At 38.5% G+C, this 24,444-nt stretch overlaps 1 protein-coding gene and 1 pseudogene across 1 annotated transcript; both read left to right on the top strand.

Annotated features, from left to right (window-relative positions):
* Positions 2,021-5,915, top strand: LOC109837859 (putative leucine-rich repeat receptor-like serine/threonine-protein kinase At2g24130). The gene is made up of 2 exons (XM_020406230.1): positions 2,021-4,749; positions 5,476-5,915. Exons 1-2 carry the CDS (start codon positions 2,214-2,216, stop codon positions 5,871-5,873), a joined length of 2,934 nt encoding a protein of 977 aa, XP_020261819.1. The 5' UTR covers positions 2,021-2,213; the 3' UTR covers positions 5,874-5,915.
* On the top strand, positions 16,680-21,536 carry LOC109837860 (annotated as a pseudogene).

The raw sequence follows: 24,444 nt of genomic DNA, 5'->3' as shown, positions 1-24,444 counted from the left end.
GACTTCTGCCGAAGAAAGGCAAGTATGACTACTATTTGAAAACTTTCTCCTCATGAGGATGGAGGGGGAGATTGATGGGAACCGGGGTCCATCCCCATGATGAATTAATATAGATTTAATCCATGGAGATTTTATAGTTGACTACATGCATGCATTAATAGATTGTCTTTTCCCATGCATTGGAAAAAGGAAGGGTTAGTCTTTAGACTTCCCCATGCAATGAATGCGGTGTAACCAAGAGGCATATACTCCCTATAAATAGAGGGGAGATGGTGAATGTTGAAAGCAAGAAGCAAGAAGAAGAACCACGTACAATCTGTAATCCTTAATTGAGTTTTGAGAGAGAGTTGTAATCCTCAAGTGAGTTTTGACAGAAAGTGATCATCAAGTTAAATTATACCAACTTGAGAGAAGACCCTTTGTAAACTTTCATTTGATTATAGTGGAAACGGTGAAGAAGGGGCGGGTGAGGACGTAGGCTCAATTTGAGCTGAACCTCGGTAAATCTTGTGTGTGCAATCTCTCTATTTCTCTTGTTTTTTTCTTATCTCGTCACAAAAACGGGAAAGGTCTTGTTGTACTGATAATTTCCCAACAACAGCTACTTCCAATACCACCACGCAAGAAATGCAGGAATGAAAGCTTAGATTACCTCCTCCTGCAAATTTTCTAAATCTCCCTGAAAATCTTGATATTTCTGCAGCAGGTACGGAAAGAATTCCGGCCAAAACAAATGTCAGACAGGTTATCTGTGCTTTTACGTTTTCAAGTAAATGAAGGAATGAGTCGTTCAAGTTGGGGCTCCAGGAACCATAAAGAGCTTAATACCTACAAACTGGGAGCCGCATCAGGAAACTTAAAATCGGCGGCAAAATGCAGCGACAATGAACTGCGTGTTCTGGTCGCCATTCATTTTTAGTGTGCAATGTCCTGAGGTTTTGCTGCCTTTACAGAATGCAAATCGATGCAAACTGCATCGCGTGGCTTAGTTAGCTTCCATCTGCTTCATGAACTAAGTCACAGCTCGTTGTTGCATGGAGATATTGGTTCTCTAAGTACCTGTAGCATGTTACTAAATCAAAAAATGTGAACATTATGCCCGTCATAGAAATCAAAAAGAAAATTTCTACGGGTCTAACGCTACTAGAGGTTAAATTCTCTCTTCAGAATGTTCGGCAACATTCCTGATATTTATGTTTGGTTGAATTCCAACGAAGGTAGATTTGCAGCAATATCTTTGTAACGTGCTGCGCAAGAAAAATGGTTGCAACTTCTTACCAACTTGATCAGAAAATACTTGAATGACCATTTAAATTTTCAGGAAGCAACCTTAGCCCAACCTAAACATGCTTCAGACTTACCATGCCTTCCTCTGTTGCCAGTATCATTATATGAAAATGAAATTTAGCCGATAATAGTTGAAGCAGCCATGAATTGACCATTTCACGAATGAGTTCATATTAGAACAATTACATCAAATTCTCTCTTACTTCCAGTATATCATGCCTAACTCTGTATCTATGAAGATAATAAACTAAGAGTGGTAGAAGTGACAGCAATTCTTGTTTTCGGTATTAATGACTAATTTGTCAATTAGTGCTTATTTTTTTCCCCTCACAACCCACTTGTACTAGATCACAATCTATTCTAAAAGAAAAAAATAAAAAAAAGAAACTTATCTTTGTTGAACAGGTTGGATGACTCTCTTCGTGCTGATATCATCAGCTGTACCGACAATGATCCCCAACGCAGTGTCTATGGTTGCCATATCAGAATCCATATCTTAAATTAAAAAAAAAAAACATAAACTAAAGGCAAACAAGCAATCAAGTAAGTACCATTACGAATATGAACACCATTAATAAAATCCCCATAACTAGCCTTTTAAACCCACGCCATCATCTACCCACCAGCAATCCGCCCTCCACCCTCCACCAAAAAATCACATCCCAAAAACGCTGTTAAAAGCCACCAAACCATGCTAACGCCTCTGACATGGCGACATATCAGTCGTCAAGCACGTGTACGAATCCTTGTACTCATGCCGCCCCCTCAACAGTCAATTCTTATGGCGCCAAATCTAACGATTAAATTTTTGTCAAACCGAAGTTAGGCAGATATCCTCCAAATTATGCTTTCCAATCCCTCTTAAAGCCAAAGCGCCGTAGCAAACTTTAGCAGTGTGCACCTCCTATACACTCAACTCACCCATCATGGTCAAAATCTTCATCCTGATACTATCTTTGCTCCCTCTTGGATCTCTAGCGATCAGCAATGGTGCCTCAAGAGACCGAGAGGCACTCATTGCCTTCGGCACTGGCATCACCGCAGACCCAAGCAATGCACTTGCAAACTGGGGGTCTAGAAACTCTGACGCGTGCAACTGGACCGGAGTCACGTGCCACAAGACCAAATGGCGTGTAGTGAAACTAGTCCTCAGTGACCGGAACCTCAGAGGGGTGATATCACCAGCGTTGGCCAATCTCTCCTTCTTATCAGTGCTTGATCTATCTGTCAACTACTTCTACGGAGAAGTCCCTACTGAGCTCGGGGCACTTTCTCGCTTGAAGGAGTTGAGCCTCACCACAAATCTTCTCCGTGGCTCGATCCCTGCAGAGCTTGGGCTGCTTAAGAAACTGGTTTACTTGGACGTGGGGAGTAACCGACTTACAGGGCCAGTACCGAAGACTCTCCTCTGTAACTGCTCTTCCTTGCAGTATGTCGATCTTTCAAACAATTCTCTAGCTGGAAAGATTGCCATCAGCGATAAGTGCAGGTTAAATGACTTGAAGTTTCTTTTACTTTGGTTGAATAACTTTGATGGACCAATACCTACTTCTCTGTCGAACTACTCAACGCTTGCATGGATTGATTTCGAGTCAAATTATCTTAGCGGAGAGCTGCCATCTGAGATTTTCAACAAGATGCCTTATCTTCAGTATCTTCACCTGTCCTATAATAACTTCTCAAGCTTCAGTACTAACACGAACTTTGACCTGTTCTTCACTTCATTAAGTAATAGCACTCACTTGCAAGAGCTTGAACTCGCTGGAAATAATCTCAGAGGTGTTATACCGTCATCTATTGGTGATATCTCAGCTAGTCTGCAGCAAATCCATCTTGAAGATAATCTCCTTTATGGTCCAATCCCAGCAAAAATATCCAATCTTGTAAACCTCACCTACTTGAACCTGTCAAATAATTTTTTGAATGGATCAATACCGTCCGATATATCCAAACTGAGGAGGCTAGAGAGGTTCTACTTGTCAAATAACTTGCTCTCAGGAGAGATCCCACCATCTCTTGGTCAAATTCCTCATTTAGGACTTGTTGATATATCTCGAAACATGCTCTCCGGTTCAATTCCTGATACTCTATCCAATCTCGCACAACTGCGAAGGCTAATGCTCCACAACAACCAGCTCTCAGGCACGATACCCTCCAGCCTTGGAAACTGTATAAATTTGGAAATCTTGGACCTCTCATACAATCAACTTTCAGGAGAAATTCCCAGCAATGTTGCAGAGCTGATGAGCTTGAAGCTGTACTTGAATTTGTCGAGCAATTTCTTGAGTGGTCCTCTTCCAACAGAGCTCAGCAAGATGAATATGATCATGGCATTGGATCTATCATCAAACAATTTCTCTGGCTCAATCCCTCCCCAACTTGGAATCTGCATTGCCCTCGAGTACCTCAACCTTTCATTTAATTCCCTACAAGGCCCCCTCCCAAACTCTATTGGGGCTTTGCCTTATCTCAAATCACTGGACCTGTCCTCAAACAAGTTGACAGGAACTATGCCCAAGTCCTTACAAACCTCTTCAACCCTTAAACAACTCAATGCCTCATTCAACAATTTTTCAGGGATCGTACCGAGCCAGGGAGTATTTGCTACCCTCTCTAAGGACTCCTTTATTGGCAACACTGAGCTCTGTAGCTCAATATTGGGAATATCACCATGCACACATGAAAAGGCGCACCATTTCGCCGTCCTGCCAATGGTTCTCACTCTTATTGCTTCATCGAGTTGCATGATGTGCCTTTTTGCTTATCCTCTAGTTCTTAGATCAAGAAGGAGATCTCAGGCATTAATCATGCAACACTCAAGGATGAGGGATGATAATGAACGAAGCACGAAAGAATACCCAAGGATTCATTACTGGGAACTTGAAAAGGCAACTGAAGGGTTCTCGGAATCTAATATAATTGGTGCAGGCAGGTTTGGGCAAGTTTACAAAGGAATTCTTTCAGATGAAATGAGAATAGCAGTGAAGGTTTTGAATCTGAATATCGGTGAGAGGGAAATTTCAGGAAGCTTCAGACGAGAATGCGAGGTTCTGAAAAGGATTAGACATCGCAATTTGATCAAGATCATAACAACTTGTAGCAAACCAGATTTTCAAGCTCTAGTCCTTCCTTTGATGACAAATGGGAACCTCGACATCCATCTCTATCCTCCAGATGGGTCCAGCTACAGATTGAGCTTGGTTCAAATGGTGAGCATAGCAAGTGATATCGCTGAAGGGATTGCATACCTGCACCATTACGCTCCAGTTAAAGTGGTCCACTGTGATCTGAAGCCAAGCAATGTTCTTCTAGACGAAGACATGACAGCAATTGTATCAGATTTCGGGATTGCAAGATTAATGCAGGGTGATTGCAATGAAGGAAGCGGTGGCAATGATAGCTCTGCATCGTGTATTTCGACCAATGGGCTGTTACATGGATCTGTTGGTTATATAGCACCCGGTACGTAAAATTTCTAACAGATCTCGTTTCCATTTGCAAGTCGTTTTTAGAAAGCATAGTACCTTAAGTCACAGTTCCAATATGCAAACGCTCGTACATTCAAAATGCAGCAGTTCGCAACTTTATGCGCATCATAAGCCAGGGAAATAACCATGCATGTAGTTGTTAACCTGATTTGGGCAGTGTTAAATGTATCCACAGTAAGAAATCTAATAAAGTTGGTACTAGTCAACTTTAGCCATGTAACAAGAGTTTTGCATATGGACATTGCTAATGAAATCACATCCTTAAATTTTTTATTTTTATTGAGAGCTTGATAAAAGATTTACTAAAGACTTATTCTAGGCTCATGAAGCTGTTTTGTCCTTGCTTATAACGTCCATACTTTTGACATAAGATGTTTCAAGAGATTAAGATACATTTTTCCCTGTAGATGCACTTCAATATTTATATAACTGGACTTCTAGTTAGAGTGCCTCAAGGGTATGCTTAGAAGTTTCTCTCAAGTCCATTTTGCTTCTAATCGTCCAATAGCTTGCATATGATTGTATATTATGTTCAACAAAAATTTTCATCATCCATCAATCTGCATCTCTCTCCATTAGTGATACGTCCCACACGTTTAAACATCGAATAACTGTGGGAACACCTTGCACTTTAGTTTTCATACTGCTAACGTATTAGTAATTTGTACGATATTAAACACACTGATATTTATGACTACAGAATATGGTTTTGGAGGCCAACCTTCAACACAAGGTGATGTTTATAGCTTTGGCATTCTTCTGTTGGAGATCATAACTGGAAAGAGACCCACCAGTGTTACATTTCATGAGGGACTCACCCTGCCAGATTGGGTGAAAAGTCACTATCCAGAGAACATTGACCCCCTAATCTCAAATATATCTCCAATGGATTGGCCCTCATCCGACGAATCTTTATACTACAAGAAACTCAAGAGAGACGTGGCGATAGAGATGATTGAGCTGGGTCTCATCTGCTCGCACTTCACTCCTATAATAAGGCCCACAATGATCGACGTTGCTCATGAACTGGCCCTACTAAAGCTTGACCTTTTGAGGCATGGCTCAAGACCACCTTCGGTACCTGATTCATCTTCCTGAACATTAAAGAAATTGTAATGCTAGAAAGGCACACTTTCGATTTGCTGGATCATTATCATATCAGTCACTTGGAATATTGTCCATTGTGATTTAATACTTTTCAATTTTCAATTCATAGATGGAGAAATCACTTTGAATATATTAATCATTGATGTTTGTCTAATGATATTCGTATTTAGTAAATATGTGGGTTGAAAGGTTCGGTGAGCACTTAAAACTTAAGAACCAATCGTTCATGGAAATCAATGATAGAATTAGCTTATGCAAACCTAACACTTTTCAACTCCTCCATTGTTTGATCTCTCAAAAGAATGATGCAAGTGCAGTATGTCAAAAAGTTTGGGCATGAATATTTAAACATAGGAGGTTGACATATCTGCTACAGCTAATTCATGACTAAGTGGGCGACAAACACACGCGCGCGAGCGCACACACAGAAACACGAGCGCACGCACAAACACGCATATAGTTGAGCTGCAATTCACTTTAGTGGATATGTGCTCTTGTCCATCTAACTTTTTATCCCTACATTTTGCTTTGAGACACATGCTGGACATCAATGCTATTATTGAGATGTGTGCCTTAATGCGTGTCACATACCAATGTGACTTTCAAAGCAAAACCAAACAGTGGAAATGAAAATCTGGATGTAGCGTTTGCTGTTGCAGCTCTATTTCCAGTCAGCCAAATAGCCCCTTAGTTACAAATTTTTTAAGGAGGCAATTATTTTACTTTGATTTGTAGGTGACGCTTCCCTATTGCCTGGAAGCCAAGAGAGAGAGGGATAAAATCCCCTGGAACCCCAAGAGCAGAAAGACCAACTTTAGCTATAAGAAAAGAAACCACCTCTATGCAAGTCATGCTTATGATAATCTACGACAAAACAAAGAAGAATATAGATACTAAAGAATCATGAAGATACGATGGAGTAGGAAAGGTTGCACTAGTCTCTAGTTTTGGGTTGAAATTTCACCAGTAGGGTCAGAATAAATATTATAACTTCTTTTTCAAGTGTTCATACTAATACTATATCATTAAAGAAGTCCAAAGTAGTCAATATTCCTGAGAAGATAGCATAATTTAATTATGCTATCTGAGATTTTGCTAGATTATTGTGGTTATCAAACTACCATTGTATGAATTATTTGAATAATTAACTATGAAAATCATCAGAAGATTTCAAAGAGCCAATGAGAAGAAGCAAGGGCCTCTTTGGACAATGAAACATGATATTGGCATCGGTTTCTCAAGGATAACAGTAGAGACTAATAAAAGTCGAGGATAAGAGCATAACCTTCCCATACGAATCATGGTAGGAAGTCAGACACCCTAGTGGGAAGTCTAGACAACTCTTTCCTATGATAATTAAAGAGAAAAAGGCCACAGTTTGGACCAGGAAACAAAAAAGATGATAATCATATTTGGAAATAAATTGCTTAGTTAGATTTGCAACTAAGACTTGATAGACAATTGACAAGGCAGGGAGAGTTTCAGAAGAAACATGTTGCTTGAGACATGCTATGGCAAATTCTATGCCTGAAATTGTCCCATAATTAAAGATTTTTTTATGTGACAAACTTGAAAATTGATCATGTGAAAGATGACTCCTAAACTGAAGATTTCATAGGGTTCCAAATAAGAACGTTGCAGTTCGCACACAAAAATCAACCTTAACATGTCTGAAGATCGCTTTGGATAATAATTGCAACTCTGACACATTATTAACGGCTTTGGAATATAAAGGCTTTTAACACAGGCTGAATACCATATCTATGAATATATGGCATTGGCTGTAAACCTAATACATTCGGATAGAACTCTTTTATTACTTGCAGATGTGGGAGTGTACTTCATATGTGACTAGCTCAATACTTCCACCATATTTAAACTAAAGATAAAAACAGAAATAAAGAGAGAGAAAAACACATAAAATAGCGGAAAGTCAAAGAGAGAACTTAGTAAAATATTTCGTATGTTTTGGTTGCTTTTCGACCAGAAGGTAGACTCTGGTACCACTGTTACATGAGCTTAGCGAATAAACCCTATCATTTTTTTTACTGTAATAGAAATGAAGTCCAAAGCCGCCATATTCTTGAGAAGATCACATAATTATTCGACCTGCAATTTGATAACATTATTGTGGCATCAAAGCATCATTTTACATGCATTTTTGGAATAATTAATTATGAGAATCATTATAATTTCAAATAATCAATCAGTACGAAGAACCAAAAGCCTCTTAAAACAAGCATCATACCTTTGCTTAAGGATAAGAGTAAGCCCAACGGAAGTTGAGAATTAAAAAAAAAAAAGAGCTTTATCACTTAAACAATGTTGAAAAGTTAAACACCCTGCTGCAACATTTGGAGGCTTTTTCTATGACAGCAAAAAAGAGTAAAAGCATTACAATTAGGAACCTTGAAGAAACGTTATTTTTGAGATAAAAAAAGATCTTATAATTTTCTTTTTCATGGATATGTCTTCATACTGTATTCATGGATTCTTCTTTCAATTGTCAACTTCAGGTTCAAGATGCATGTAGGTCATCTCAAAACTCATCTGAAGTGTGTCAAGTATGGCTTTTGTGGTCATATGACATTAAAACTTACTTATCAGGCTGCTCTCCAAGCAGCTCAGCAGCACGAAGCTAGTCATTTTGATCCAAGACACATGTAGATCATCTTGTGTCAAGCATTATACTCATAATGAACTCATATTAGGGATTAGTAGCAGGCAAGTCATTTTCTCAGTGATAACGGAACAGTCATTTCAGCTGAGCAAGTATTGGACTTTATGATACCAAATGTCATAATCCGGCATACAATTTCTTGAATCTCAATAAGTTTGCAATGACAGTTTTAGGTATCATAGCTAGCTAGTTCTCATATAAAGCATGCAGCTTAGCTAGGTTGCCTATTTTAATGAACCGGACTGGACAGAAGGGTTGGGCTAGCTGTGGGATGTTCTATTACTCGGGTCGCCTGGGCATCCAACAAGCTCGTATAACAGCCTGTCCTGGAACCAGCCTGTGTGGTTCCGGCCCAAATCGAGCCTGGTCTAGTTGCCATCATTAGAACTATGAACCATGTCCGAACTTGACTCAAAGCGAGTGTTTATTACGGCCAAACCTCAATATGAATCCAAACATAGAACAAAGATTCTACTGGCTTGGCAAGGCTTAAAAGTTTTGTTATGGTATTCTATAGCACCTCGTAGGAAAGAGAGGGATGGGAAACACCTAATAATGAAACCAATTTCCTAATTCCTGGTAAAGAATGCCCTATTCTTCTGTCTATTAAAATAAAAATGGCTAGAAATACCCAATAATCACTACTTTTACACCTAAAAGATGATAATTCATCATTCACAACAATGTTCTACAATCAAATCAAAGTGAATTGTTAAAAACAGAAGAATGTTTGAAGTACCACATTACTATTGAAATGGTTGTTTTAAAGAAAGTTTGAATTGCTATATTTCTGATCATGCATTATGTATCCAGCACTCTGAAATAGAGAGTGATGTGCAAGAAATGAGTGAAATACTGTAAAATGAATTGGAGGATACTACTTCACCATAGATTTAGCTTCAAGAACTAGCAACTGTATTTAAATTGGAGCTCATCCTCCCCTCCTCTACATACACAAAAAGACAGGAATTCATGTAGGCTGAGTTTAAAGGCCAAGGCGTCCTACTAAAGAAATTGGGTATCATGTGGGCCAAATGCAATACTGCCTCTTTCAAATGGGCCTTTGTCGTAAAAGAAATCACCCTTCTATTATTTCTCATTCCAACAGGATTGAGTTTCTCTTAAGAACAGATGTGCCTCAAATGAGTTTCCACCCCTATCTGCTCACTTTTAAGGACGGCTTGCTTCTTAAATACCTCAGTTACTTGTAGATGATTATCATTTCCTTCCTTGTTATAGAGAACATAATTGAATGGTGGAGTTAAATTAACTAGCGTGCACCCCGTGCAAAGTACGGCCCCCTATTTTTTGAAGCACTGCATTTTGAACTTGCCTACCCATAAGTTTTAATACATTTGATTTAATTATTTTTTGCTTATAATTAGAAATCAGATCTACTCCTCAATACTTAACGAATGATCCAACTTTTAATACATTTGATTTAGAAATCATATATCCTCTATACTTAAAGAAGGATCCAAGTTTTAATATATTTTATTTGTTTTACTGTTTATAATACAGTAATACTATAGCATAAATTGTAACTTCAAGTATGGAGGAGTAAATTTAATTTATTGTTATGTCTACAGTAAATTACTGTAACATGAACAATAACTTCGGGTGCAAAAGACCAGCTTTAATTTACTATTTATTCTATAATATTTATTGTAGCATGAACAATATTCTTTGGATTCTCCTTTACGTATAGAGGAGTAGATATGACTATCACTATACAATCAAATAGATACAGTAAAGCTTACCTCACAGGATTTGAACCATAACCTCTCTGTTTCCTTTTGCTTTTCTTTATCATCCTCCAACCTGAAATCAATATAGTGAAGTTCAGAACTAATAAGTATGGCTTTTGTCATAATATTTGACATCTATTAAAAAGCATACAGCAACTTGTCTAAAATAGGCAAAAATATTGATGAACAATCAGGAATTCGCTACTGAAACATTGGGTAAATTTTGAAGTGAAAGACTAAACAAGTATTAAGTTTATTTTCAGTAAAAATTATCAATATCATTTCCAAGATATTTCCAGAATACCTTTGTTGAAATAATAAAAGATATCCATGAATCCTTTATCACATTTTCAACTGGGAGAGAGGCTTAACGTGACATACACAAAATAGTCCTTTTACCTTTTTTCTGACATGCCCGGAGATTCTGAAAACTGCTAGTTATTTATTTTGTATTGTAGAAAGAGATAATAAAGAGAGCAAAACCCTAACTTTCTTAATTTATTTAGCTACTAGAGATATATATATATATATATATATAGTCATACAAATAGGAGTATGGTTAACGGGTCACAGCCCATTAACCCAATACCCAATAGACTTAATCTAACACTCCCCTCAAACTGGAGCATAAATATCCATCATACCCAGCTTATCACATATAGTAGAAAACACCTTTGAAGAAGTAGCATTGGTAAGAATATCAGCAAGTTGTTGTGAGGATGAAGTGAATATGAGACACACTATCTTTTTCTCCCAAGCATCTCTGACAAAATTACAGTCAACTTCAATATGTTTTGTCCTCTCATGAAATACAAGATTCTGTGCAATGTAAATGGCAGATTGGTAATCACAATGCATAGGCATGGGTCCAGGTTGAACAAAACCAAGTTCTGTCATAAACTTTCGTAGCCACATCATCTCACAAACAGTGTGAGCTATTGCTTTATATTCGGCCTCTGCACTAGACCGTGATACTACATCTTGTTTCTTGCTTCTCCAAGTGACAAGATTACCTCCAATAAAAGTACAGAATCCTGAGGTTGACTTCCGGTCTCCCATATCTCCTGCATAGCCAGCATCAGAGAAAGAAAAAATGTGAGTATGCCCATGCTTATTATATAGTAATCCCTTACCAGGGCAACTCTTGATATATGTCAAAATCTTCAGAGCAGCTGTCCAATGAACTTCTCTAGGTTTGTGCATAAACCTACTCAGTACACCCACTGCAAAGGTAATATCAGGTCTGGTAACTGTCAAATAGATTAGTTTACCAATCAGTCTCCTGTATCGTTCAACATCATCTAGTAGAGAGGTATCATCACGTCACAAATTAATATTTGTCTTCATTGGAGTGTTTGAAGGTTTGCATTCCGAGAGACCTGCTTCTTCTAGTAAATCTAGCACATACTTCCTTTAGGACAACAACAAGCCATGTCTTTGATATGCAACTTCAATCCCAAGAAAATATTTTGGCTTTCCCATGTCCTTAGTGACAAAATGACGGTTTAGATACTCCTTAGTCTCTACTAAGGTAACAGAGTCACTCTCAGTGAGCAGAATATCAACATAAACGGCTAAAATAACCAAATCAGTTGTTGTGCGTCGAAGAAAGACAGAGTGATCAGAATGGCAGCGTTGAAAACAAACACTAAAAATAACATTGCTGAATTTATCAAACCAAACTCGAGGACTCTGTTATAACCCATAGATGGTATTTCTCAGTCTGCAGATAATATTCTCCCCCTACGCAACATACCCAGGAGGTTGCTCCATATAAACCTCCTCGTCCAAATCACCATAAAGAAAAAAGCATTCTTCACATCTAGTTGATGCATCTTCCAATCCAGATTAACAGCCCGAGAGAAGAGAATTCGAATGGAGTTGAGACGCAGAACAAGAGAAAAAACTCAAAATAGTCAATACCATATGTCTGGGTATATCCTTTAGCAACCAGGCGAGCTTTATATCTATCAATAGACCCATCGGGGCGACATTTTAAGGTATACACTCATCTGCAGCCAACCACAGTCGTTCCAGTAGGTAGAGAGACTAAATCCCAAGTCCCTTTAGAAAGCAGTGCATTCATCTCCTCATCGGGTACTAACAAAGCTTCCTCATGTGACCTGGGTAAAGATATAGTGGACAAGGACAAAGCAAACTAACGAAAAGATGGGGTGAGACGGTCATAAGAGACAAAAAAAGAGATAGGATATTTTGGACAAGATCGTTTACCTTTACGAAGAGCAATAGGAACATCTAAGTCAGAAGAGATATAAGGCTCGACATGAGATGGACCTGTACCTAGAGAAGAAGAGTCAGCAGGAGCAAAGACAGGTGTATGTACTTTAGGACGGCGAGAGTATGTCAATAGAGACTTTGGTGCAGTAGCCACAGGAGCAGATACCGGAATAGTAGTGGGAACCGTAGAGGGTAGTGGTACCTGTGGACTGACAGAGGTAGTGAAACCAGAGGAAAAAGATGGGAGAGACTCAAAGAAGGTAACATCAGCAGAAATAAAATATCTCCTAGTAGTCGAATGATAGCACCTATACCCTTTTTGAGTACGTGAGTATCCAACAAACACACACTTAATAAACATAGGAGACAATTTATCCAAACCAGCAGTCAAATCCTGAACAAAACACGTACAACCAAAAACTCGAGGTATCCAAACCAGCAGTCAAATCCTGAACAAAACACGTACAACCAAAAACTCGAGGAATCACAGAAAAATATTTTTTACCAGCAGTCAAATCCTGAACAAAACACGTACAACCAAAAACTCGAGGAATCACAGAAAAATATTTTTTACCAGGATAAAGACAGCGGAATGGTATCAAACCATTAAGAACAGAGAAAGGCATTGGATTAATCAAATAACAGACAGTGAGGACAGCATCAGACCACAAGTACTTTGAAATATTCATATGTATCATCAGTGTTCTAGCAACATCGAGAATATATCTATGCTTCCTCTCAGCAACTCCATTTTGTTATGAAGTGTGAAAGCATGAAGTTTGATGAGTAATACCATTAAGAGCATAAAATTTTGAAACATCGTTTTTCATATATTTCAAAGCATTATCAGTACGAAGAATATGAACAGAAGTAGAGAACTGTGTTTTTATTTTATTATAAAAAAGTTCAATAACATGCGAGACTTCAGACCTCTCTTTTAACAAATATAGCCAAGTCATGCGAGAGAAATCATCAATAAAAACAATGAAACATCGAAAACCCTTCACAGAGTGAACACGCCAAGGACTCCAGACATCAGAATGAACTAACTCAAACGCAAAACTACTGTGTTTATCGACACGACTCTAAAAAAAAGCACGATGGTGCTTACCCAGTTCATATGACTCACAACCTAAAGAAGAAAGAGAAGACTGAATAGTAACTACCGATCTAAGTTTCTATAGTGAAGGATGACCCAGACGTCAGTACCACAATAAGGTAGAATCAGGCTGTGTTGTAACAAGACCAGCACCCGGCACACTGTCGTCCAAATAGTATATACCTCCTCTCTCATGCCCCGAACCAATCATCATCCCAGTTACTAGGTCCTGAAAAACACAATAAGAAGGAAAGAATGTGACTTTACAGTTATTGTGTTTTGTAAACTTGCTAATGGATAATAAGCTAACAGGGAACTTAGGAGCATATAACACATCAGTGAGTTTTAAAGAGGAAGTAGCATGAACTACTCCAGCACTAAGAACTGGAGAAAGTGTACCATCAGCGATGCGAATAGAGAAAAACTTATCAGAAATATGTAAAGAGATAAAACGATCCTTTATACATGTCATAGGGATGAGACTCCAAAATCTAGTACCCATAGTTCATGAGGAGAAGCTATGTAAACATCCATACCTGAAGAGGATGTATGAGTAGCCGAATGACTGTTTTGAGAGAGCTCTAACTGGCTTAACCTCTCATAATCTGCCTGAGAGATCTGAACAATAGGAACAGTAACAACTGGATTACTAGAAGTAATAGTAGAAATAGGTGAGCGAGTCGACTCGGCCTCGGCTACTTAGGCCCATTGAGGACAACCAAACTTCTCTCAGCACTTCTCAGAAATATGATTGGTCCTCCCACAGTGATCACACTGACGTGAACCCCTATCAGAATCACCATGTCTCCCACTAAAAGAACTACGTCCTCCCACAGAATCACGACCACGATCACGACCGTGATCTCTGTCTCTACTAGAGAACATGGCAGACTGATCCACTGAAGATGGAGACGGTGCAAAAGTATCAGAAGAAATACCAGTAGAGACCTACATGACTCTGGAAAATATAGCAGTCAGTGAGGGGATGATATCTCCACCTAATATTTGTCCTCTCACCTGGGACTGTAAGATAGGATGCAATCTAGAAAGAAATTTGGACATTGTCAAGTCACGGCGATATCCCAACAGCGTCACCGCATCAACTACTGCAGGCCGATGCATCTCCAGTTCGTCTGTCAATCTCTTTAACTCACCAAAGAACTCCGAAACTGACCTATCTCCCTGTTTGAGCGCAAACAGTCGCTCATAAATCTCAAATACACGGGAAGCATTCTTCTCATTCCCGTACATAATCTTCAGGCTGTCTCACATCCCCTTCATAGTGGTTAAGAACATAACATTGCTACTAATCTGTGGTTCCGTACTGTTGAGGAGCCACATCATAACACAATAATCAGACGAGAGCCAGGAATTGTAGGTGGGATCTGTGGTGGGTGGAGGAGAGGCCAGAAGATGTGGAAATTTACTCTGAACACCAAAGAAGATGCGGAAAGCCTGAGCCCAGAGCAGATACTTTTTACCATTTAATTTTATTGTAGTCCCCAAGACTACCTTGGGCGCAGAAGTCTGACCAGCAACAGCAGAGGGAGATGTAGAAGAGGAGAGATCTATTTCTGATATTGTTGCACAACAGTGGTAGGCAAGTAGTAGTCAAATAGCCAGGGCAATAGTAGAGATTTGTTCTTTAAACATAGACTAAGAGCAGATCAAAAAATAGGCAGTAGTAGATGACCGGATTGGGTCATATGTGGCCTTGAGAAGAGGTGGCAGCGGCTAGGGTTTTTGAATGAGGATTTGTGGCGGCTAGGGTTTCATACTCTGATACCATGTAGAAATAGATAATAGAGAAAGCAAAACCCTAACTTTCTTAATTTATTCAGATACTAGAGATATATATATATAATCATACAAATAGGGGTATGGTTAAAGGGTCACAACCCATTAACCCAATACCCAATAGACTTAATCTAACATGTATCAAGCATCAGCTGCTAGTTGGCACATTGACCTTATACGAGTTTCAACACTCACATTCATCATACAGATTTCAAACTCATAACTCATACTACACCTTAGGTTCAAACTTAAAGAAGGATTACTGCCATAAATATGCGATGAAAGTTCTGACTTGTGAAGGACACATGAAACCATTTAAAATCAAGATAGCTATCTGAATGGTGATAGACTTGGAGCTAAACACAACCATATAAAATGTGAGGAATCATTTGGATCATTTCATTTGCAAAGTTTATTAAGCAGCTTCTTTATTCCGATATGTATTCCACTACATAATAATGATTTCAAGCACCAACTAGCAGTACAGATTAGATGACAGTGTTTCCACTCCTGCAGCCTTTTCTTCCACAAAATTTGAAGGAGGCACTATGTGTTTTTAATGGATCCATCTTTGTCATCCGTCCCTTCCAATAGTTCCTCCTTTTTCTGCTCCACTTTCCACAGTGGTAGCAAAGCCTGAGTTGAGCATCCACTAGCCTGATGCAATAAGTGAAAGGTAGGTACATAATCTAATCATACCCTTCAAAGAAAAATATCCTTCATCAAAGAAATATCTTCATCAGTTTCTTTCAACTTAAGTAGATAATTCACTTTCAACTTAAGTAACTACAATATGGTACTCTTGATAGTTTTTCTTTTAAGAGAAATTGACACTTCCCACTTCATAATTTTTCTTACCTACCTTGAAGGATATCAGTTATCACAAATTTATGAGACACCTCAGGCCTAGTATTTATCAAGAAACAGGGCTAAAGCTTAAAAGTTAATAAAATCGAGAATTTTTCAGCCCCAACTAGGCCCTCGAAAGTAGTCAACCTTGAGAGTCTACAGGAATCTTCTGAAGCATATAAAAAACATATAAAAATGATAATCAAGACACGTGGATCACTAAAGAGATTAAAAGTGGGGAAGCTTAAAAGAAAGGTTTTGAATTTTCAGATGTTACTAGTGTTTAGCACTATTCCAGTTTCCGTCATAAGTCTAGATGGCCACAAAGAATGAACAGATCATGAATTATCATATTCACTATAGAGAAATAAGGCAAGATTGATGTATAGCAACAGGAAAAATCTTAAAATGTCGGTATCAGAACACCAAGAAATGTGAAGAAACAGTGTATAAGGAAGCAATGAGATAACTAGGCCTAAGCAATATTGGTTTTCCACACAAACAATAATCCCTTTCATGGTGATGAAGCAAACCATCATTTTATTCTTCCTCTTCCACTACATTGTCTCGTCATATGATCTTTCATCCATGCAACACCATCGCCATATGCTCAATGTAGAGAAAGCTTCCCTCCTGGCCTTCAAGTCAACCATGACACCTTCCTCGCCTCCGTCTCTAGCAAACTGGAACGAGTCCACCGATGTTTGTGATTTCACAGGAGTCCAATGCAACCGATGGAGACTTCATGTTGTTCATTCAAGCTCCACTCTCCCCATTCTTAGCCAACCTCACTGGCCTCCGGATTTTAGACTTGTCAGAAAATCTTCTTACAGGACATATTCCAGAGGAATTCTCCAAACACCGAAAGCTCATCATCCTCAATGCATCAGAAAACAATCTTGAAGGCCACATTCCTCGATCACTTTCCCTTATCAATTCCCTAGTTGAAATGGACTTATCGAGAAATCAACTTGCAGGTCAAATTCCAACCTCCGTCTTTCATAACTGTATTCTCTTGGGTGTTGTGGACTTCTCCAACAATAGTATCTCAGATGAGATCCCATCTGAAAGTGGGATCTATCTTCCCTATTTGTACACCTTAAATATTTATTTAAATCATTTGACAGGGAACATCCCTATGTGGCTTTCAAATTCTTCCTTAGAAGAGTTGGATATTGAGAATAACCATATATGATATATCAGGCGAGTTACCAACCCAATTGGTCAGGAAGTGGGGAAACCTTAAAGTCCTTCGTCTATCGCATACTAATCTATATAGCCATGATAATAACAATAATCTTGAGCCGTTCTTGCTGGCTCTTTCCAACACATCTGAGTTAAGGGAGCTCGAAATGGCAGGCATGGATGGGCCTTGGTGGGCATTTGCCTACAGGATTGGTTGAAACATGACTCAATTATCCATCATTTGCCTAGATGATAACAACATATTCGGCCCTATCCCTCCTGACATTGCCAATATTTGGAATGTTACACTGCTGAATTTTTCAAGCAATCTTTTGACTGGAGTGGTTCCAGACCAAATAGGCCAACTTTTGGTAATCGAGCGTCTCTTCTCGTCAGACAGCTTCTTGACCGGTGAAATCCCACTGTTCATAGGAAATATAAGCTCAATTGGTCTTCTTGATTTGTCTAATAACAGATTATTTGGCAAAGTTCCCAAGAGTCTTGGCGGTCTCAGTCGAATCCGTGAGCTGTATCTTCACAGAAACCAGCTTTCGGGAGAAATTCTTACTCAACTGGGAAGCTGCGAGACTCTGAACAAACTAGACCTGTCATACAATATGCTAACAGGAAGAATACCTGAAGAAATATCAGGTATCTCGAAAATATTCTCGAATCTTTCCAATAATTTGTTACAAGGACCTTTGCTTATGGGTCTTAGCAAGCTGGATCAAGTTGAAGAGATTGATCTTTCTTCCAACGAACTCACTGGCATTGTACTTCCTCAAATATCAGACTGTATAGAGGTTAAGCTAATTAATCTTTCTCATAATTCTCTTCAAGGGCACCTTCCTGAATCATTTGGAAATCTGCGAAATCTCGAGACACTTGATGTTTCTTACAATTTCTTATCTGGTGAAATACCTCTTAGCCTTAATAACTGCACCAGCCTGACTCGATTAAATTTATCATATAACAACTTCAGTGGCATGATAGCAACTACAGGAATCTTTTCCTCATTCAACAATCTTTCTTTTCTGGGTAATGAGCACCTATGTGGATTAGTCTCAGGTCGTGCTTGTCCTCACAAGAACAAATGGTGGCATTCCCATAAGTTCCTGATTACAGTTTGTGTCATGGCCTCGGTCCTAGCTTTTCTTTTAACTACATGCTTTGTAGTTGGACTTAGAACGATCAGATCAGAATTTTTAATGGAAGAAAGAGATACGCTTGGTAGCTCATCGCCAGTTTTGAGATCAAGCTATCCTCGAATCACATACCGAGAGCTTGTGGAGGCGACTGAAGATTTCATGGAGGACAGGCAAGTAGGGTCTGGTAGCTACGGTCGTGTATATAAAGGGGTCCTAAGAGATGGTACTGTTGTTGCTGTCAAAGTGCTACAACTGGAAACAGGCAACTCAACAAGGAGCTTCAACAGAGAATGCCAAGTTCTAAAGAGGATTCGTCACCGAAACCTCATGAGAATCATAACAACATGTAGTCTACCAGACTTTAAAGCCTTGGTCCTTCCTTTTATAGCCAATGGTAGCCTAGAGAGCTGGCTCTATGATGGTCCTCACTGTCTGAGCTTAGTTCAGAGGGTGAATATACTCAGTGATATAGCTGAGGGGATGGCCTACTTGCATCACCACTCACCTATGAAGGTGATACATTGTGATTTGAAGCCCAGTAACGTGCTTCTGAATGATGAAATGACAACTTTAGTCTCAGATTTTGGGATCGCAAGGCTGGTGACAACAGTTGGAGGTGGGAATACAATTGGGGCTGACAACATGGGAAGTTCTACAGCAAACTTGCTTTGTGGGTCTATTGGTTACATTGCACCAGGTATGTTAATTTCCTTATGACATACTCAAGGTTTTAAATATAGGTTATCAGAAATATATCGAACGGCCAAAATTCATATCGGATCCCAGTTACTGAGGATATATCAAGGATAAGCAATAAAAATCGGAGTGTCTTATCGGACAGTGAGTGAGCATACATATTATAATATCCTAAAATGTAATCTAAGCACATTTAATGAAATATAAACATATTAATTAATATATACATAACACATGTTTAGGTTCAATAACCAATTGCTTTTGTTTATTGAATGCCAAATAGAAGAGGATAGCACTACTTTTGTTTAGTGGATGCAAGTCGAGTATGGAGAAAAGAGGATCTTTGTCTCCAAATCCAAACCAGTTCACCCAGAACGTAAATTGTAGAAAGCTTGGCGATTTTTAGCCCATGAGAAATTGGCCGCTTTATCGGATATACACCGATATATCACGAAAAATTGACCAAAAACGATATGTGATAAAAATTTTGCAAAAATTGTATCGGTCATGGCTCAAACCCTATATATCGGTGATAAATCGATAAAATCGACTGATTTTTAAAACACTAGGTTCTATTGTTTGATAACTCATTTAGGATCAATTTAGTAAGAGAACTTCTATCATCATATGTTGAGTGTCTCGCACGTTGTACTTTGTGTCGTTTCAGAATCTGTCCCATGTCTGTGCCTTGTTCATATCGCCATGACCATGGACTTTTCACATATATCGTGCTATGGTAACTTGTCAAAACTTTCCTAAAAATCCCCAGAGATGAAAATCACAGTATGTAGGTCTTTTACTACATGCACAATATGAAATTGCAAATGTATCTTCAAAGTAAAATTTGTCAGGAAGGAATTTAAAGTGAAATACATGAATAAAAATATAAAATAGATCAATGAATTTAGTATCAACATATGAGCAGAGGCTTTATGCATGAATTAAAAGCATAGGAGATATATCAGAGTAAACTGAAACTAATGCTGCTTTTATCATTCCGCGTTAACTTCTGTAGAGTATGGATATGGCTCAAACCCATCAACAAAGGGAGATGTGTACAGCTTCGGAGTTATCATCCTTGAAGCAGTAACACTGAAGAGACCAACTGATGAGATGTTTAATGCTGGTCTCGACCTGCACAAATGGGTTAAAAGCCATCTCCATGGGAGATTGGCGAAGGTTCATTGATACTTCCATGGAGAGTGCCGCAACTGATCAAAACACTGAGGTCAGACGAATGTGGGAGGTTGCCATTTCTGAGCTCATTGAACTCAGCCTACTCTGCACCCAGGAGAGCCCATCAACTAGACCTTCAATGCTTGATGCTGCTGATGACTTAGCCCGCCTGAAAAGGTATCTTGCAGGTGACACTACTGCAACTTTTGCCTCTTCATTGGGAATGCCATCTTCAACTGTTGGAGAAGATTAGAAATAGGATGTTTCTAGATCTGATTCATGGATTTCAGTTGGTTTCTTCAAATATAAGAGGAAGCATAGAACGCATTTGAAAGGTACTGAGAAATGAATAGATCTGTGCAGCTTGGTGATTGTTCTTCCAAGTTCAGACTCAGGGGAGTCATTGCTTAACCTAACAATTACTCATTTTTGGTACGATATATCATGGTTCAAACTGTTCTTAAGTTGCCTCCACAAAATCTTTACTGGGGCATAATCATTCGAATTTTTTTAATTGGCACCATATTGTTGATTTAATTCCTTATGAAAGCATACTTTCTACGCACACTTTCTCTAGCTTGGGCTTTGCTATGTTTTACTGTATCATATGTACAAAATAGGCCAATACTTAATGTTCAGTAACTTTCTTCCTGAATTTAGACTGCATTCTAGGATCTACAGAACTAAACTAGATTTTAATATTGATTCCCTCATCACACTTAACAAAGTATTTGCATCAGAAAGGATCTAATTAATATTGGTAGTGCTGCTGAAAAAATAAAAAAAAACGAAAAATTAAAAAAAATGAAGGGCTCAAAGTTGTGTAAAATATTCATGCGTGTACCACTTTCAGCTTGCCAAGAGTTCACAGTGATGACAGGGGCAATTGAACCCTGCATGCTGTGGCAGGCAGAGACAATAAAAATATGCAGCTTTGTATAAATACAAATGGTTTAGACAGAGACCTACAATACTCTGATTGGTTCATATTGAAAACCTAACAAAATCTATCTAGAGATATTCGCAGATTACAAAGAAACCTTACCATTCTTCAGGGAAGGAATTTATTCAATAGGAATAAGAGGACAATCAGAAGCTAACAGTAATATCTCCAAGCCCACACGCCTATAGATAAAGGATATCATAAGAAACTTAGAAAATCCTGACAAGGAGAATTGATTTCTTTCCTTCGGAAAAAACAAATTCTGGATAAGTTCCAACTTAGCTTTATCTATTGCTTATTCCTCTACATTTCCCAGCTATAGAAAGTTTCATATTCCTCAAATATGATGCCCCCTCTGAAACTAATCCCTTTCATTAACAACTTCATTATTAACTTGGCATGTCTTAATTATTTATCCCAGCCACTCCTGATTACTCTTACTATTAAGTGGTTATTGCTTGCATACCAACTCAACCTATGCACTAATGTCTGAAATCTAGTAACTCATTCCACGAATCTACCAGAAAAAAGCAAAAGGTGCCATTACTGACACTTAAGAATTCTACTAAGACAGTTGCAGAGACTACAAGGATCTACTTTCCACCAGTAATAGTCCACCCAAGTGCAACTAGGCTTGTCTTGCACAATGTTATTGCCCTATTCAGAAATCTTATCCAATCAAACTCACTACGTTCTACAAGGATAGGAAAAAAAGACGTAAGTCTCTTTTTGCTGGCCAGCTTAGAGTTGGGAGAGATTTTTACTAGAATGGTGTGACATAAGATAGTGGGATATAGAACAATGTGTGCATGTGGTGTATACACTGTCTCTTTCTCTTGCCGCGGTCCCATCACCGCCCTTGCATGAAGAGCGATTCTCCGTTGCTACTCACTCTTCCCCGTTCTTGTTCTCCGTGATGAGTGAAAATCCCTCTGGTTCAGTTCGAAGTGAGGAACGAGTACACACTGGGAGATCCGAAGCTTCCTCCTTTGAGGAAATTGAATGAAAACAGCAGAAAAGAAGTGATGGTGTCATACACATGCCAGCACCAACAATGATCAAGGAAATTATGTGCTCTGATAGTTTGTGCCTGCAGATTTGGTAGGCCATGACATGCCAACAAAATCCCATAAACTGAAAACAAATTTGACAGGCACCCTACATTATTGGTGGTCCAAAGATGGAAAATATAGTTGAACAAATTATGGTATTACATCTCTCCTCTACTTGAACCAGAATGCACCACGTTCAATCAAAACTTTTGGATAGGTTTTTTCTCCCCCACTTGGGAAGGTAAACAGAAAAATTAAAAGAATAGGCCATGTGGGGTTAAGTTAGCTTGATATAAACTGTTGATGGAAATAGCTCAAGCTTTTAGTTAAGAGATACCTGTCTCACTACTGGTGCGTCAGGTTTCAAGAGATTCTCCATCGGAGTATCATCACTGTCAACTTGAATATATCTCTTTGACAGAATTTGCCTGTCTTTCCAAGAGAGTTCAGCAAGAGGCCTTTCCACGTGGTCTGGAGGCCCACTTGAAGGGAGAGCCTTGAGTTACTTTTGTATGTGTTGTTAGCTCAATGCCTAACTGCTTGAACTTTCGTGCAAAGTGGTTTTCATAATAAAAGAAAATACCATATCTAATGTAACTGACTTCCTGCTGGCAGAATATTTGTATGCTGAATACTGGAAGGTAAATCTTCCCTGCATTTCATAGTGAGTTAATATTTTGTTTTTTTTTCCATCAAAACCTAAAGCTCACTCCATTTCGTTTACATATGAGAATAAAGAGAATGTATGTCTGTAAATTAAACTTTTTAAGCTTACAAAAATATCAACCCATATGTTCTTAAGGGTCTAGTATCTCTGCAAGAAAGATCTAAACCCTCTCTGAAGAGTTTCCCACAGTATTCTGACACCTAACGGGATCTAGCAGTAGTGTAAGGAAGTAGGAGTTATGAAATCATAACTAGGAACAAAAGAGTTCTTAGCAAAATTTATCACCTTTAAAAGTTCTACCGTGAAAGACATTCCTAGTCTTAAATTAAGTACCTCTAACCATTACACCAAAACTCTGGAGTTGTGGTGAGGGGTAAAGGTTGTTGTTTTATATTCTAACATACCCCGCAGGTTGAGCTCCCTTTTTATGGGCTAAACCAGGACTCACATAGCAGTGTCAATTTTTTTTAAAATCCGCTTTAAATTCATGTACTGCGGGATTTAAACTTGGGTTGCTAAATAAAGTCCCTCTAACCATTACAAACTCCGAAGTTGCAGTGAGGGTTAAGGGTTATTGTTTTATATTCTCACATGCCCCCGACTTAGGTTACAAGCTCACATTACTGAGTTTGGTTATACAATTAAATGGAACAAAGATGCATTTCACTTTATCTTGCTTCATTATTATATGTCAACTATTCTTGCTGAATTCATTGGTATACTGAACCAACAAGAATCCAATGTGAAAGCATTCTTAAGACAGGCTACAAGATAATATTTAGATAATTGTACTGAATTGGACGGAGGGAGAAGTATGTACCCACTAAGAGACTTTCAAGTCTTTATTTTTCAAATGGTTGCAACAAAAGAAGGAAACCGTTACAAAAACATTTGTTATCCAAAAAGCTAAAAGAAATGAATGTCATAGGAAAGTGGATTTAATTGAACATAAATAACCTAGAATGATAAAGGTACCCAAATTAGCAACTCAAAAAAGAGACTAACTAATTATTTCATTAAAGAATTTCTTTAATAAAGTATTGTGAACAGTATAGAAGTTGACCTCTAAGCCAGGAGCTTTCATTTATTTTAATTGTATGCAAACTGGAGCTCCTAAGCAAGCTTTATCTTTTCTGGCGAAATAAAGTGTAAGATTGGCTGCAAGCTGTCTGATAGAATCTTGTATTTGTATCTAACATCTCACATATTAAACAGTAAACAAGATGGGAAAAGTATTGATAAATTTATGAAGATTTAAGCACAGCTATGCGTCTGTAGCGTGAA

The sequence above is a fragment of the Asparagus officinalis genome, chromosome 4 (assembly GCF_001876935.1).
Source record: "Asparagus officinalis chromosome 4, Aspof.V1, whole genome shotgun sequence".
NCBI classification, from domain to species: Eukaryota; Viridiplantae; Streptophyta; class Magnoliopsida; order Asparagales; family Asparagaceae; genus Asparagus; species Asparagus officinalis.
This window is presented reverse-complemented; position numbering and strand designations above follow the sequence as displayed.